We start from the raw sequence: 13,812 nt of genomic DNA, 5'->3' as shown, positions 1-13,812 counted from the left end.
AATCATCCTAATCAGAATGAATTTCTGTACAATATTTGCTCATTCAGCGTGCCTGAGGCACCTAAATACCAATAACAACTCATCCTTGATATGCTGGATTATAATCTGTTCAATTTGATGACAATGAAAATAAAAACATAATTAAACCTCTTGTTAAAATGCAACAATTTTTGCATACTGTGTGTACTAAAGTTCCTTCTGTCAATAGAATCCAATTGAAGCCATCTAGGGAAAATTCAGCGAGTGATTTCGGAGCAGAGAAAGAAAGAGAAAATCCTGAACATTCCAAATCTCCAGAGCTAAAGGCACAAAATAAATAAAAGATTTGCCTGTAATAGAACAGGCACTAATATGCTAACACTTTTCACAGCTGTAGCTGGTTTAGCCCTGGTGATGAATTGTAAAATGCTCTTTTTAGGAGAGTAATTCTACATTTTTGTAAGCACATGACTGAGGGAACATTTGCAGGGCCTGACAGGAGAAAGAAAATACTGCCTTAAGTATAGCAGAAAAAAAATTTCTGCTGAGATGATGATTTACTTATATATTAATATACATATTTTCCTTAGGAAATTTCTGCAGAAAAATATAGTCCTAAACATATTTCTGTCTTTTGCTCGCTATTGGATGGAGATTTTTTTCTTTTTTTTTTAATGCATCTTAAAATCTGGTGCACTGGGAAATGTCATCTCACAATGAAAGTAAAAATTTGGGACATTACTGAGGGGTTACCCAAAGGACAAAGTTATGTTTTAAAGGTGAAGTCAGATATCATCAAAGAGAAGAGATGGCAAAAGAAGCTGAAGGAGACAGCCCGAGTAAAGTGGATTTTTGGGGACACCTTTATGCTGCACTTGGGGCACTAACAGGACTTGCTCATTTATTCTAAACCCAGAACCTTACTGCTTTAATTCTCTGCTTTAATTTAATTTTTTAATTTTTTAATTTTTAAATTTTTTAATTTTTTAGTTTTTTAATTTTTTTAATTCACTGCTTTAATTTATTTTTGTTTCCATTCTGGAGAAATGAGAGAAGGGAAAGCTGTGCTGAACAGCAGATGAAGAGAGGAAAGGAATTCTGTTCAGCTGGGGCTCTGGGGCAGCACCTGATTGCAGCTGCTGTAATTGTGTTTAGTTGTGATTGTGCAGCACTGCCATGCAGGAGTTCATCTCCTCCAACAATATTGACTTCTGTGAGTAAAATTATCACAAACCTCCCTGTGCATTGAGGATTACCATGCTAAGGGGTGAAAAATGACCATTTTAGGGCACTAAGGGGTGAATAATGACCATTTTAGGGCACCAAGGGGTGAATAATGACCATTTTAGGGCACTAAGGGGTGAAAAATGACCATTTTAGGGCACTAAGGGGTGAATAATGACCATTTTAGGGCACTAAGGGGTGAAAAATGACCATTTTAGGGCACCAAGGGGTGAAAAATGACCATTGTAGGGCACTGAGGGGTGAATAATGACCATTTTAGGGCACTGCCCTCTTGCTCTGTGTGCAGCCCAGCCAAACAAACAGCACAACTTCATTAGCTGAAGTGAACCTTGTGCCTTGCAGCACCTCTGCATTAATTATCAGGCAGCTTGGGGAGCACATTACACTTAGAGACAGGCTGGGAAGTGTGAGAATTTCTGCTGGTCTGTAAAAATGACTGTGGATAAAATAGCCAGGGAAGTTTTAGAGTTGTTCCCAACAGGTTTTGGGTCTGCCTTGTCCCCTACTGGGATGACTGGGAGTGACAATATCCCTGAAAACGTTCCCCAAAATTGTTTCCAGGCCACTGACAATGTGAAATAGCAAAGCTGGGAGATCCACCTCATCTCCCCAGCCATCAGAGCTAATGTCCATCCTGAAAAGAAATATTGCATTGGAGCAGAAGCCAAATTGTGGTAGAATTATATGAAATGAGTACAGAATTCTTTCAGGGCTCTAAAAGAAGGTTATGTTAACTTAAAAAGGAGGAAAAATCAGATTGAACAGAACTATCTGCATTCTCTTTAGAGCAGCATTGTCCCCAGACTGCACATCTCTCTCCAGGTTAATGAGCAGAGCCTCTCTAATACCATGAATAAACCTGGGAGTTCTCAGTGAGAGGGCAGCCAAAGGCAGGATTAAGAATTGCCAAATGAAATAGGGTAATAAAGTGAAAATTTAGAGGCACTTCCAATAGAGCAAGTCATTTGCTTGGGCTAACAGACTTGGGGTGAAAAGCGAGGAGATTAAAAAAAAAAAAAAAATTACCAGAAATGCTTTTTTTCAAAAGGATTCAGTGGAGGTTTTTATTCTCCTTGGCCTCTCAGTTTATCTGTGAGTCAGATGTGAGCTGTGCTGGCACAGGCACTGAGGAGCTCTGAGCTCTCCTGTTCTTCTCTGGGAATGCAGGGAGCTCAGGGAATGGCCAGCACTGGGATTGGTGCCCAGAGCAGCTCCCAGCAAAGCACTGCGAGCTCTGGGCTAGTCTTTAATGGAATTTATAGGGAATTACTAAAATCAGATAAAGCCTTGTACTTGGACATTGCTGAAGTACCTTAGACATGTGCGAAAACATTTAAAAAAATATTATTTAGCGTTCATAGCATATAGAGTTTATATGGTTAAAGAAAATATTCTGTTGTCCCGTTGTGTTCCATGATCACCTCGTTATAAAATGACCTTCCATTCGAGTGCTGTCCTGGGTGAGGAGTGCAGACAGCTGAAAACAAACCCCAAAAAACCCCCAAAAATGATTCTTTTTCATCCCCTGTTGCTGATGCCAACAGAGAATTGTCATCACTTCCAGCAGGCACTGGCTCCTTGTTATTACACTTCAGTGCAGGGAGCAAGTGCCAGGGCATGTAATTTTTTTTTATCTGTAAAGTGTTGGATATTTCTGTCCCAAATAAAACCTGGAGCTTTGTGCTTGGTAGTTCTTTGTATAAATCCATCACAGCTCTATCTTTTTTTTGGGATATCACAAAACTCTTCTTTACCAGTAGGGCAGTAACAATGAATGGGGCACAGAAAATAGAGTCACTGCACTGCAGGAAATAATTTATCTCTTTATGAGATTCTCTTTGACCTTTATGATATCATTTCTCAGCATTATCAAATTAACTGCAGGTAAAGGTGGTTAAGTGTGAATTATGTTATTCCTGATCTAAACAGTTCTTGGATCTTCCCAAACACACTTAAAACAATGTGGAAGAGTAAATTTGATGGAAGCAGTGCTAATTTATAGTTAATAAATTTTGACCTTTTATGGGGGCGCATTACAATTTAAAAAGGACTTTTTGGAAGAAATATCCTAATTTTCTCAGCGCATTTGATTTCAGTGAAAGGTCAACGCAGTGCCTTCAGAATTTGAAAACTTTTTCTAAAGACCTGTGTGGACACAGAGTCTCTGGCCTATTAAAGAAGAAATTAAACACTTGCAGGAAACACCATGAAGCAGAGTTAACACATTAAAGTGTCACGAACTGTGTTTAATCTGAGAATGAGCTGATAATGGGGCAAAGTCAGGTTTATGCAAATCTGGGGGAAATCAGAGGTTTCATTCAATTAACAAAAGTGCCAACAATGGTGATGACTTTATATCTTGGGTTTAGCACCCTAATCACTGATCCCAAAGCAGTGCCACAAGCAGTTTTAGGAACATTTCTGTCAAACACAGACAAGAAAGCTTTTGGGTTTGAGAAACCTGTGTGGAACAGACTTTCCAAAGGTGCTGTGGTGTCATCCTGCAGGTTCTGTTATGCTGGAAAATTTGGGATGAGAATCACACCACCTGGATGTTTGTCTCATAAGGACAGCCAGGCTGAAAACTCTCCAGGAAAGGTCTTTTCCCTCAGTATTCTGAAATATTTCTTTTTTAGAAAAAGGAAGGGAGGAATAACTACGTCTGGAGGTGAAGCTAAAAAAAACACTCAGAAAATGCATGAAATCTTTAAAGGATAAAATTGTATTTTGAATTATACAAACAAGAAATTATCCTCAGATTTACCTTTTCTATGCAAAAATCGCTTTTTTTGGGGAAGGGCACAATACCCTAATTAAGCTACACCATTGTTTAACTTCTTCTATCTCTTTAGAAACAAAATCCTTGGTTATTTTTGGTTGCTTGACACATGGAAAAACCACCTGTGCTGTCCAAGGCTGTCATCTGGTGACAAATAATGACACAGTAATCTCAATTTCTCCTGCCACCCCAGTGGGGTCCAATCCACCCAAATCCAGGCAGAAATATTCTCCCAGAGAGAGTTTGATCCAGTGGGAATGTTCCAACTTCCTTCCCTGCCATTTCTGTGACCAGGGAGCTGCTGAGACAAAAATTGGGAATACAAGAGCTTCTACTGCATTAAACAAAGAGAATAAATGTCATTAAAAGTGCAGTTTTAGGTGTGAGTTCATGGTTTGCCTTGAGCTACACTGCCCAGTTTGGAGCAAAGCATTTATTGTGCAGGTCTTGGCACTGCTAATAATTAAAAATGTATTATTCTGTACCCTGTGAGATGAAATCTAACACACAACACCCAGGAAAACCTGGAGTGACAAAGAGATGAGCAGCAGTTTGCAATTAGAACTTTTCCTCACATGTATCCAACCTGTCTTCTCCCTTCATGATGCACATAATTAAATTACCATCGATTGATTCCACCTAAAACATGCGATTTTTGAAGGAATCAGGCAATTAGTTACCATGGCAACCCAATTAAGCCAGTTTTATCCCCCTTATCTTAATTGCCGCATTAATTGAGAAGAGAAAAATAAATGGAAGACTCATCCTTTTCTCGCCAGTTTGGATTTCGGTAAAATATGAATTGCACACAAAATATTGTTTTAATTTGTCATCATGGACTCATGATTAGAAGAAGAAATTAGAATGCTGAAAACAGTATTTAAGACGGATGGCATGTGTCAGGAGCAATTTGATATGCCGAGGGAGCTGTGCTCTTTTGAAATGTAATTACTCAAAACGAGGAGCTGCGTGTGTTATCTGAGGGGATGAATGGAGGGTTTGTAACTTTTAAAGACTATTTGTTTTTATATATTTTACAAAGCGTCTCTATGGCAAAACATGGAGAAAACGCAGAGGAAATTTGAATTTCCTTGGGAATTGGGGAGCAAGAAGTCAGAGTATGGCTTTGGGTGATGCTTTGGGTTTTAGCTTCTATATTTTTTTTCATGTATCTGTAATCCTGTAATTCTCTAGTGTATAACTCTAGACTCCATACAGGGTGCTAAGCTACTCTTCTCTCATTTTTAGCCAAAGCAATTCCTCTCTAAGCCCAAAACTCAAGGACACCTCACTGTCTCAGAGCCCTGAGATATGTGAAAAACAGGGAATTAATTGGGGGAGCAAACTTGGAGTAATTAACTTCATTACCTGAAGGTGTAATTGGAGGATTAACCCTGATATACAAATGGACAAAACTTATACAGTATGAAAAACCTGTGAAAACGTGAAAAAAATGGGTTTTTTTCAAACTGGGTAAGCTGTGAGTGCCCTAAATGCACCTGAAGGCCTTCAACAAATAAACTGTTTTATTCTCCTAATTTTGCCTAGCCTCTGTTTTAGGTAAACCTGTGTAAGTATTGTGAGGAGAGCAGTTTGGTGAGCAGCACTCCCAGATTTTGGTGCTTTTCCTGCTCTCCTGGCTTTGTTTGCTTTGGCAGAGCCAAGAACAGAGTTCATGCTGACAATGGGATGTGATGGAGCAGAATCCATGGCTGGGTGGATCCTCTGCTGCCAGAGCAGAGCAGCACAGCTCTGCTGAGAGAAAAACAGCATATGGAGGGGAAAAAAAAACCCAACAGGAGGGATGAGAAAGGAATTTGTGTTGAGATTTGCAGAGCAGCATCATTAGAAAGCATGAAAATCATTTTTCCTAAAAACTCTTCTGCCCTCCAGAAATCCTGGGGTTTAGATCTGCGTGGCAGCTGGACTCTCTGGAATGGTTGGATTTTCTTCTCTGGAAATTTGTCAATTATTGCCAGAACCCAACATCTCTGGCGTTCTTAAATACAAAACAAAACAGGAAATATAATAGTTCAAATCCCCTTTTTTCCCCATATTTTTTCTAATTATATTTTATATGAAGGCATTTACATAAATATTCCTTTGCTATCAGACTATAATGTCAACATAAAGCTAAAAATAACTGAAAATACAGTTTCAGTGCTTCCTGGCCTTAACACTTTTTGACTGGTGTGTCTGACATTTTTGTTAGTTGATTTTCAATGCTTTGTTCCCTAGATGTGCCACTAAACAATTTATATTATTTTCAAGCAAACTGACTTTTATCTGGTTTCTTTAAAGTCCATTTTCATACAGCACGTGGAAAAGCACTTTTTTTGTGTTTGATAATCCTTACTGTCCCTTGGGCAACTTGTTCTGCTTGAGATCAAGTTTGGTGTCAAACTAAAAGAAAATCAAACAAGAAGGGAGAATATTTCTTCAGGACTTTCTGTTGGTTTTCACAAATTAAATGAAATGGTATTAATATTCTTGTTATATCCATTTTGTTTTGTTTATAATATAATTTAAATATTTTTAAAATAATGCCCTATTGTAACAGAAAAAAATGGCAAAAATGCACTTTAGTTATTCCAAAGAGGAATTATAATTTCAGACTTTACACTAATAATTCTAATATTATTCTGTACAGCTTTTCATTAAGATTCAAGCATTAAAAGTATACAGAGTATCTTTTTCCATAACATTTCTTTTGGCATTAATTTTTTCAGCTAAAGGTAGACACATGGTCATTGATGCTGATAAATTCCCAGATTTGTCACTTGTGGGAGCCTTGGCAGGAATTTGGAATTCTCTCTGTCCCAATGGCTCTAAAAGCACCCAAATGTTGGGATTGTTCAGCCTCAGGAGTGATGGCCAATTCTGGTTTGTGGCAAATTTGAATTTTCAAGTTTGGGATTTCTTTGGAAAAGCTGCTCCCAGGGGCTGCTGGACAGAGCCCTTCAGCTCTTGGTTTGCTCATTAATTCTGCTGTCAGCCACAAGCTTTGACAATACGAATTAAAAGAAGTTTTACTTAGGAATTAAATACACTGTGGATAGCTCTCCTTTCAAAAATCAAAGCAGTCTGGAGATCATGGGATTTTGAATGATTTCAATAGCATAATACTGTCAAATTTATGAAAGTCATGTATTCCCAGTGGATGTGTTGTGACCATTTTTGCTTGATTCATCTCCTGTTACACTTTTATGACGTGTGTGTTAACAAGCTCCACTTTATGACCCTGACATTTGCTTGTTTTCCTTTTGGAAGTCTTCATAAATCACCGAAAGATTTTTGTTTAAATCATCCGAAATAAACCAAGCAGAGAATAAGTCATTGAAACGGACAGAAGCAATTTCCTTTCTCTCTCTTGTTTTTTTTTGTGTGCAGTACTTGCCCAGCACCTGAACCAAACAAAGAGTAACATTTGCATGGCAGAGGAAACACAGAAACCATATCTGTGTGTGACAAAATAACAGGACATCCATAATGCTGTTGGCTTCTTGATTCCAAAAGGCAGATTTTAATATTACTGACTTCTGAGAAAAGATAAGAAGGGCAGTGCATAAGACATTATCAGTCCAGTGTGGAAATAATGCATTCAAAATTAAAGACAGCAGTTTAATTAAGTGCACGAAAGGCTGGCTTTTATGATCATATTTCAAATACTAGAATGTCTTTTCATCCATTCTGCCGTATGACTTTACTTAATAATATATCAAGAACAAAAAATGTATTGGAGTCTTTCTGCAAATTCGATTAGTCCAATAAAAAGTGAAAAATAGTTTCTTTTTCATTAAAAAGAACTCAGCCCTAACCCTCCTGATGACAGAGTGTGAGATGAGAAGGGAGGGCAGAGCTGGAGAAGGATGAACATCCTGCCTTTGTGATGCATTTCAGTGTGCACAAAACAGATGGAGTGTCACCACCAGGAACATTTGTTGTGGAAAGGACTAATTGCACTCTGCTGCAGCCAGGGCTTTATCAGATCCAGGGCTTTATCAGATCCAGAGCAGGAGGTGTTTAGGGCAATAACTCCCAGGGTTTTTGGGCTGCTGTGGGCAGAGGGATTGTGCTGAAGGGATAAAGGAACCTCTCAGGCTGAGCTGTCAATGCCTGGACTTTGCTCTGGTGCTGCACAGGTTAAATGCAGCCTCTCAAATCCACTCTGCCCGAGCAGGGTTTGTGCTCAGGGATCACAGATTCCATGTACTAAACCAGAAAAGCCAGGAACAAACACCCCATGGCTGCAGCATTCCAGATGAGACCTCGTTAGGTGCTGCAAAAAAGGACAAAATGTGCATTTGGGAAAGTTTGAGGTGATTTGAATGGGATGACAAAGGGAGCTGAGAGGAGCTGCTGTGGTTTGGAGTGAAGAGGCTCATGGCACACATCTGGAGCGGCTGGAAGTTCTTTCCAGCCATCAGCCCCTGTGTGACCCCTGTGGAATGAGGTGTTGCTCCAGCTCCAGGGGCAAACTGTGCCTTCCCAATGTCCCCAGTGCTGCCAGGGCTGCTTGGTCACTCTCAGCCTTGCAGTGGCACCATGGTGAATAAACAACCTGTGCAGCTGGGTGTCTCTTGGCTCAGGGCTGGCAAATCCCTCCAGAAGGCTCCAAACTGCTGCTAGCACAGGGTGAATTACCCACCTTGTTTCCCAGAGCTGCCTGTTGACAGCTTGCAGTCCTGCTGGCATTACTCCACGTGGCCCTCAGGGCTGTTGGGAATGATCCTATCCTGCTCTGCTCCTGGGCACCCACAATCCACCCTGACTGCTCTCTGCTCACACTTTTCCTTGTCCTATTCTTGATTCTTTCACTTCATTCTTTTCAAACACTGTGCTATCTATCCAGGGGATGTTTCCCACTATGTTTCTCTCAGTGTGTGTGCTGATGAACAGATTCTGTTCCAGATATCTATTCATGTCCTGCTCTAATTTTAACTTCAAAATATTCCTCTCCCAGAGGTTTCCTTAGAATAATTTTCCATGCTGTAGAGAATCAGACAGGCTTCATTCGGAAAATACAGCAGTGAATTTACCAGAGTGACTCATCAGGTTTTTTTAAGCAATAATTTCCATACAAAAGAGGTAAGAACAATAAAAACCATTTCCCTTTGCAAGCCTGCAGGTGCAAATAAGAGCAAGAGTTTATGGAAATATGATTTAATAAACAGATGTTTGTTTTTTCCTATAGGTAACCCTCCTGCTACAGGGACAGGAACTCTACACATCACCTTGGAGGATGTCAATGACAACGTCCCATCCCTTTATCCAACACTGGCCAAAGTCTGTGACGATGCAAAAGATCTCAGGGTAGTGGTTCTAGGAGCCTCAGACAAAGACCTTCATCCCAACACAGATCCATTCAAATTCGAACTCAGCAAGCAATCCGGCCCAGAAAAGCTGTGGAGAATCAACAGGCTTAACAGTAAGTCTGTAACTTTGATTTTTGCGCATTTATTCCTCCCACCTGCCCATCCCTCTGTACTCTCCATGAGGCACTGTGGGAATTCAGAAGTTTTGCATGAAATTCTTGCAGGATGGACCCACTGCTGCTGCTTTACCCTGTGCTGGCTTTGCTGCCTGTGGAACACACCACTTCTGAAACCTGAAACTTCTTCCTTTTCTTATGATTTTAGCTGAATTTTCCTCTTTTAGCTTTGCATTAACGAGGGGTTACTAATGGCTGATAGGTGTGTAAATCTTGCTGTATTTCATGGGGTTTGCTTGCACGAGGGGCACAAGGCTTTGCTGCAGGACAGCATGAAAGTTTTGCATGGGCTTTAGCAGTGAAATTGAAAAACTTCCTAATTTCAAGGAGCTCTTCATAAATATGAACTCTTCACAAATAAAACAGCCCAGTGCACTGGGACCTCACATGATTGGTAAGAGAATTGTGAAACTGCAGAAGGTTTGTATGTCAAATTATGGGCACAAAGTATATTTCTTTTAAATGCAGATTATTCCTATTTCTTTTCTGGAATGTATTATTATTTATCTCTGCCACTCTCCAGTGTTTCAGTTCACATCCTAGTGTTAGAAAAAGCTAAGGATGGATGTGAAGGCTGTAGCTGCCTGCAGGACACAGGGAAAAAGCTGGTTTTTTGGCTGTTCTGCAACCATCAAACCACTCCTCTGTTACACCTGAAAGAATTAACTCACCCACCCAGTCAATGGTTATTATGGCTCCTCAGGTCCTCAGGTGGAGCAGATCTGTGAATTTGGAAGGATCTTTACTTCCCTTCCCTGCCTTTTCAGGGAAATGGTGGGAGTGGTTCATAGCTTTGTCTCTGCTTCCTTGCAAGAAGAATTATTATTCCTTGGGCAAGTAAATTTATTCTTTCCTCTTCTTGTTTTGGGGATGGCATGCCCTGGTGTTGCATTAGTAGATTAGTTTTCACAGGGAGCTTCTGCCAGTAATTTGCAGACCAAATAATGTATTTAAACAAAAGGAGCTCTTACAAGTCTTTCTTTTCGTGGGGTTTGGAATAAGTTTGCAAGTAGCTTTCAGCCCATGAAAGAATTTCAGTATTGTCCCTTCTTCCCTCCAGTTCAATTCTATTTTTTTCTTAGCAAATTCTCATTTTTTTCCTAATTTCCCTGACTAACTTTGACATGTCTGATATTGTTTTCAGATCCCTCTACCTCTCCAGATAACCAACATGTGGCTAATTCTCCCCTCATCCTTTGCAGATACTCATGCCCAGGTCATCCTGCTCCAGAACCTGAAAAAGGCCAACTACAACATCCCCATCTCAGTGACAGATTCTGGAAAACCACCTCTGACCAACACCACAGAACTGAGATTACAAGTGTGTACCTGCAAGAAATCCAAAATGGACTGCAGTGCAACTGATGCTCTCCATATCAGCCTGACCCTAATCCTCCTTTCACTCCTCAGTTTATTTTGTAAGTCCTTTGCTGAGCTGTAAGTAATGAAGTGTTGTTTATCTGCTCGTTTGCACTCTGCATAAGCAAACCCTCCAAGGGGGAAGTTAAATTCATACATTGATGTCATAATGCAGTAAGTTTGGCTTCTTTTTCCACGAGGGAATATCTGTAAGAAAGGTGGGGGGAGGTTTGATTTATTTTTTTTTAATAGTGAAAAAAATAGCAATGAATGCCTGATTGTCAAATTACCAAATAGAAGCAATAATTTTGAGCAGAATCAAAGTGAATCAGAGCTAACATATGATAAACTGAGAAGCAGCAGCTGTAGTAGCAGATTTGTGCAAGGCTTTCTTTCATCTCTCCCCACTTGAATTCAATTCAAAGCCAGAAACAGGAGATTAAGGGTGTTCATGTAACAATGGCTGTTCTGGGTCACCAGGAAAATGAGCACTGTCTGCTTCAATCTATTCCTCCACATAAAATGTGCAAGTGACTGGAACGGGAGGAACTTATTTGGGATTCTGGGCTTAGAACCACCCAGAGGTGATGATGAAATGGCCAGTCTGGGTTGGAGGGCAGACAGAACTGACAGGTAAAAGAAATTTCTGCTCTTTCTGAGAAAGGAATGTTGTAAATCTCGTTTGGGAAGCTAACTTGAATTGGAAGAAGTGAAGAAAAAAAAAAAGAAAAAAAATCCCAGAATGACTTAAAAGTAGGAATTCAAAGCCATGGAATCCACAATCTAAACTGGGTGTGTCCCAGTCTTATCCCAGCAAAAATTTTGATGCAGTGTTAGTTTGGAATTCCTGATCTGTTTGAAAGGAATTGCTGTATCTATAACTGTGATTCTAAATCTGTTATTTAAGGTCTGTTACCATCATCTTCCATCACCAGAATACATTGTATGGTGCCTAAAAACCTGAGCCATGGTGAAAAGCCTTGAATTCCCCATGAGAGAAAATCTGCCACGAGGCAGGGACAGAGTCAAGGCAGAGAGACATCCTTCCCCCATCTGATGCTCTTGATCCCACATCCTGGCCATTTTTCCCTCCTCCCAGACTCCTTTTATCCCCAAAGGTTGGCACAAAGGTCGCTGTGAGCTAGCTGGTACCAGCTAATGTTTGTGATGCTCTTTGAAGATGAAAAGGACTATATAAATGCTAAGTGCAAATTCATGTTCTCCGTTTCGATCAGTGACATCTGAAGTATCAGCTTTGGCTTCGCTTCAGCTAGTCTGGGTTTAGTCTCCTGGAACCAAACGCAAACTTCAGCTGTTAGGGGTAATCTGTTAAAAATATTTGACAGTGTGTGACACCATTGCAGCAGTGGGATAAATATCCAGCCCATTGATTCAGATATATTCGTGTTTTTACTCCATAAATGTTGCTGGTGCTACGCTAGGCGTGACTTTCACCACTGGAATTACTTTCTCACCTGACATGATTTGCACTTGAACTTTATTTACATTAATGCTCAGAATACAATGAGGTAGAGAAAAGCTTTTTACTTTAGGAAGTCGCTATTTTCATGACGGTTTTTTATAGCCATCCCAAGAAGTCTGATCATGTTCCTTTCAGTAAATTATAAAGACACTTCTAGGCATTGGAAAGCGTTTTTTGAGTTGCTCTTCTTGGCTGCAGGTCTGGTCCAGCTCAGCTGTGGTGGAACAGAGCCCTTGGCATCCCCAGGCTGTTCCATGGCTGTCATTCCCTCTCTGGAGCTGAGACCTAACTGTGTTGGTGCAAAGCCAGCAAGCACAGTTCTCATCAGCATTTCCCTCAGGTGTAAATGACTGCGTGGAGACAGCAGAACGAGGCTGGGAGTTAAAATAATGTGCTTCTGTGTTTGAACTTCCCTGAAATGTGCTGGTATCATCCCATTCCCAATTCATTTCCACACACGGGTTTTTTTCCTTTTTATAACTGTGATTAGTTCCATTGCAATGTTTTGTATAGTCCAAATATTTATCAGAGTAATCAAAGATTACGATGCCATAAAAACAAAGAGAACTTTAGTGCTTATTGAACAGATGAAACGTCCCATTTCCAGTGGCAAGTTATGGGTTTAATTTTAGCAAAAAGCCTTACGTGGCTCACTTTGCTCCCAATGTTTGTGTTTTATGAGGCTCTTGTTCCTGGGAGGTAAATCCTTCAGTCAAATGAACTTTGTTATTCGTGCCCAAGTATTTCTTTCTGTATTTGACATCTGGTGTGAGGATGGATAGCCCTCTGAAAGAGCTGCTGGTGGTAAAAGAGCCCTGCATGAATATCCTTCCTATAGAAAACATCTCGGGATTAGCATTTAAATGGTGCAATTATTATCTATACTCAGAATATGTGCCTCCTTCCTAAATCATGGGAGAAGTCAGATGTGGCAGATTTCTGGAGTGTCTGAGCACACAAGTGAAGAGCCTGATTAAAACTGGAATGGATGCAAAACCCAGCAGTTCCTCCCATTCTGGAGACATCCCACTGTGCTCAGGATATTGAGTGATAATGGGATACAGACTGCAGAGTTGCCCAGAAGCCCTTGGAAAGGTAGATAGAGCTGGAACAAGAAAAAATTTAGGAGTTTCTGACAGCCAGAAATAGGAAATATAAGATGGCAAAGTCTGTGGGCAGATTTGCACAACAAAACAGGGAGGCGCTTAGTGGGATTAAAAGATGATGAACACAAAATTGATTGAAAAAAAGGAGCATATTTGCATATTCTGTACTTAATTACCACTGGGAGTCACTGAGGTCAGGCTGGAATGATGTACAGAGGAGTTTCCAAAGTTACAACAGTTAATGGTGACAAATATTGGAAATAATAGTGCCACTTGTCATTAATGCCCACAGCAGGTATGAGACTTCATGCAGTGGCATTTTGTCCTCTGTCAGCTTTTCCTTGCCATTACTAGAGACCAGACAGAACCA

General features: G+C 40.3%; 1 protein-coding gene across 2 annotated transcripts in view; it reads left to right on the top strand.

Moving 5' to 3' along the window:
• The window catches only part of CDH13 (cadherin 13), a 421,556-nt gene that overhangs the window by 391,588 nt on the left and 16,156 nt on the right, over positions 1-13,812 (top strand). The window contains exons 12-13 of one of the 2 annotated variants that reach the window (XM_085071452.1): positions 9,198-9,431; positions 10,697-10,912. In XM_085071452.1, the coding sequence (XP_084927578.1) occupies positions 9,198-9,431; positions 10,697-10,912 (450 nt within the window). Of the gene's footprint in view, positions 1-9,197; positions 9,432-10,696; positions 10,951-13,812 lie in introns of those variants that run through there. The other variant, XM_085071451.1, reaches the window with a different exon arrangement.

This window comes from Lichenostomus cassidix, chromosome 11, assembly GCF_008360975.1.
Source record: "Lichenostomus cassidix isolate B80296 chromosome 11, HeHo_3.0, whole genome shotgun sequence".
Taxonomy (NCBI): domain Eukaryota; kingdom Metazoa; phylum Chordata; class Aves; order Passeriformes; family Meliphagidae; genus Lichenostomus; species Lichenostomus cassidix.
The sequence above is the reverse complement of the archived record's forward strand: the minus strand, read 5'-3'. Positions and strand labels throughout refer to the sequence as shown.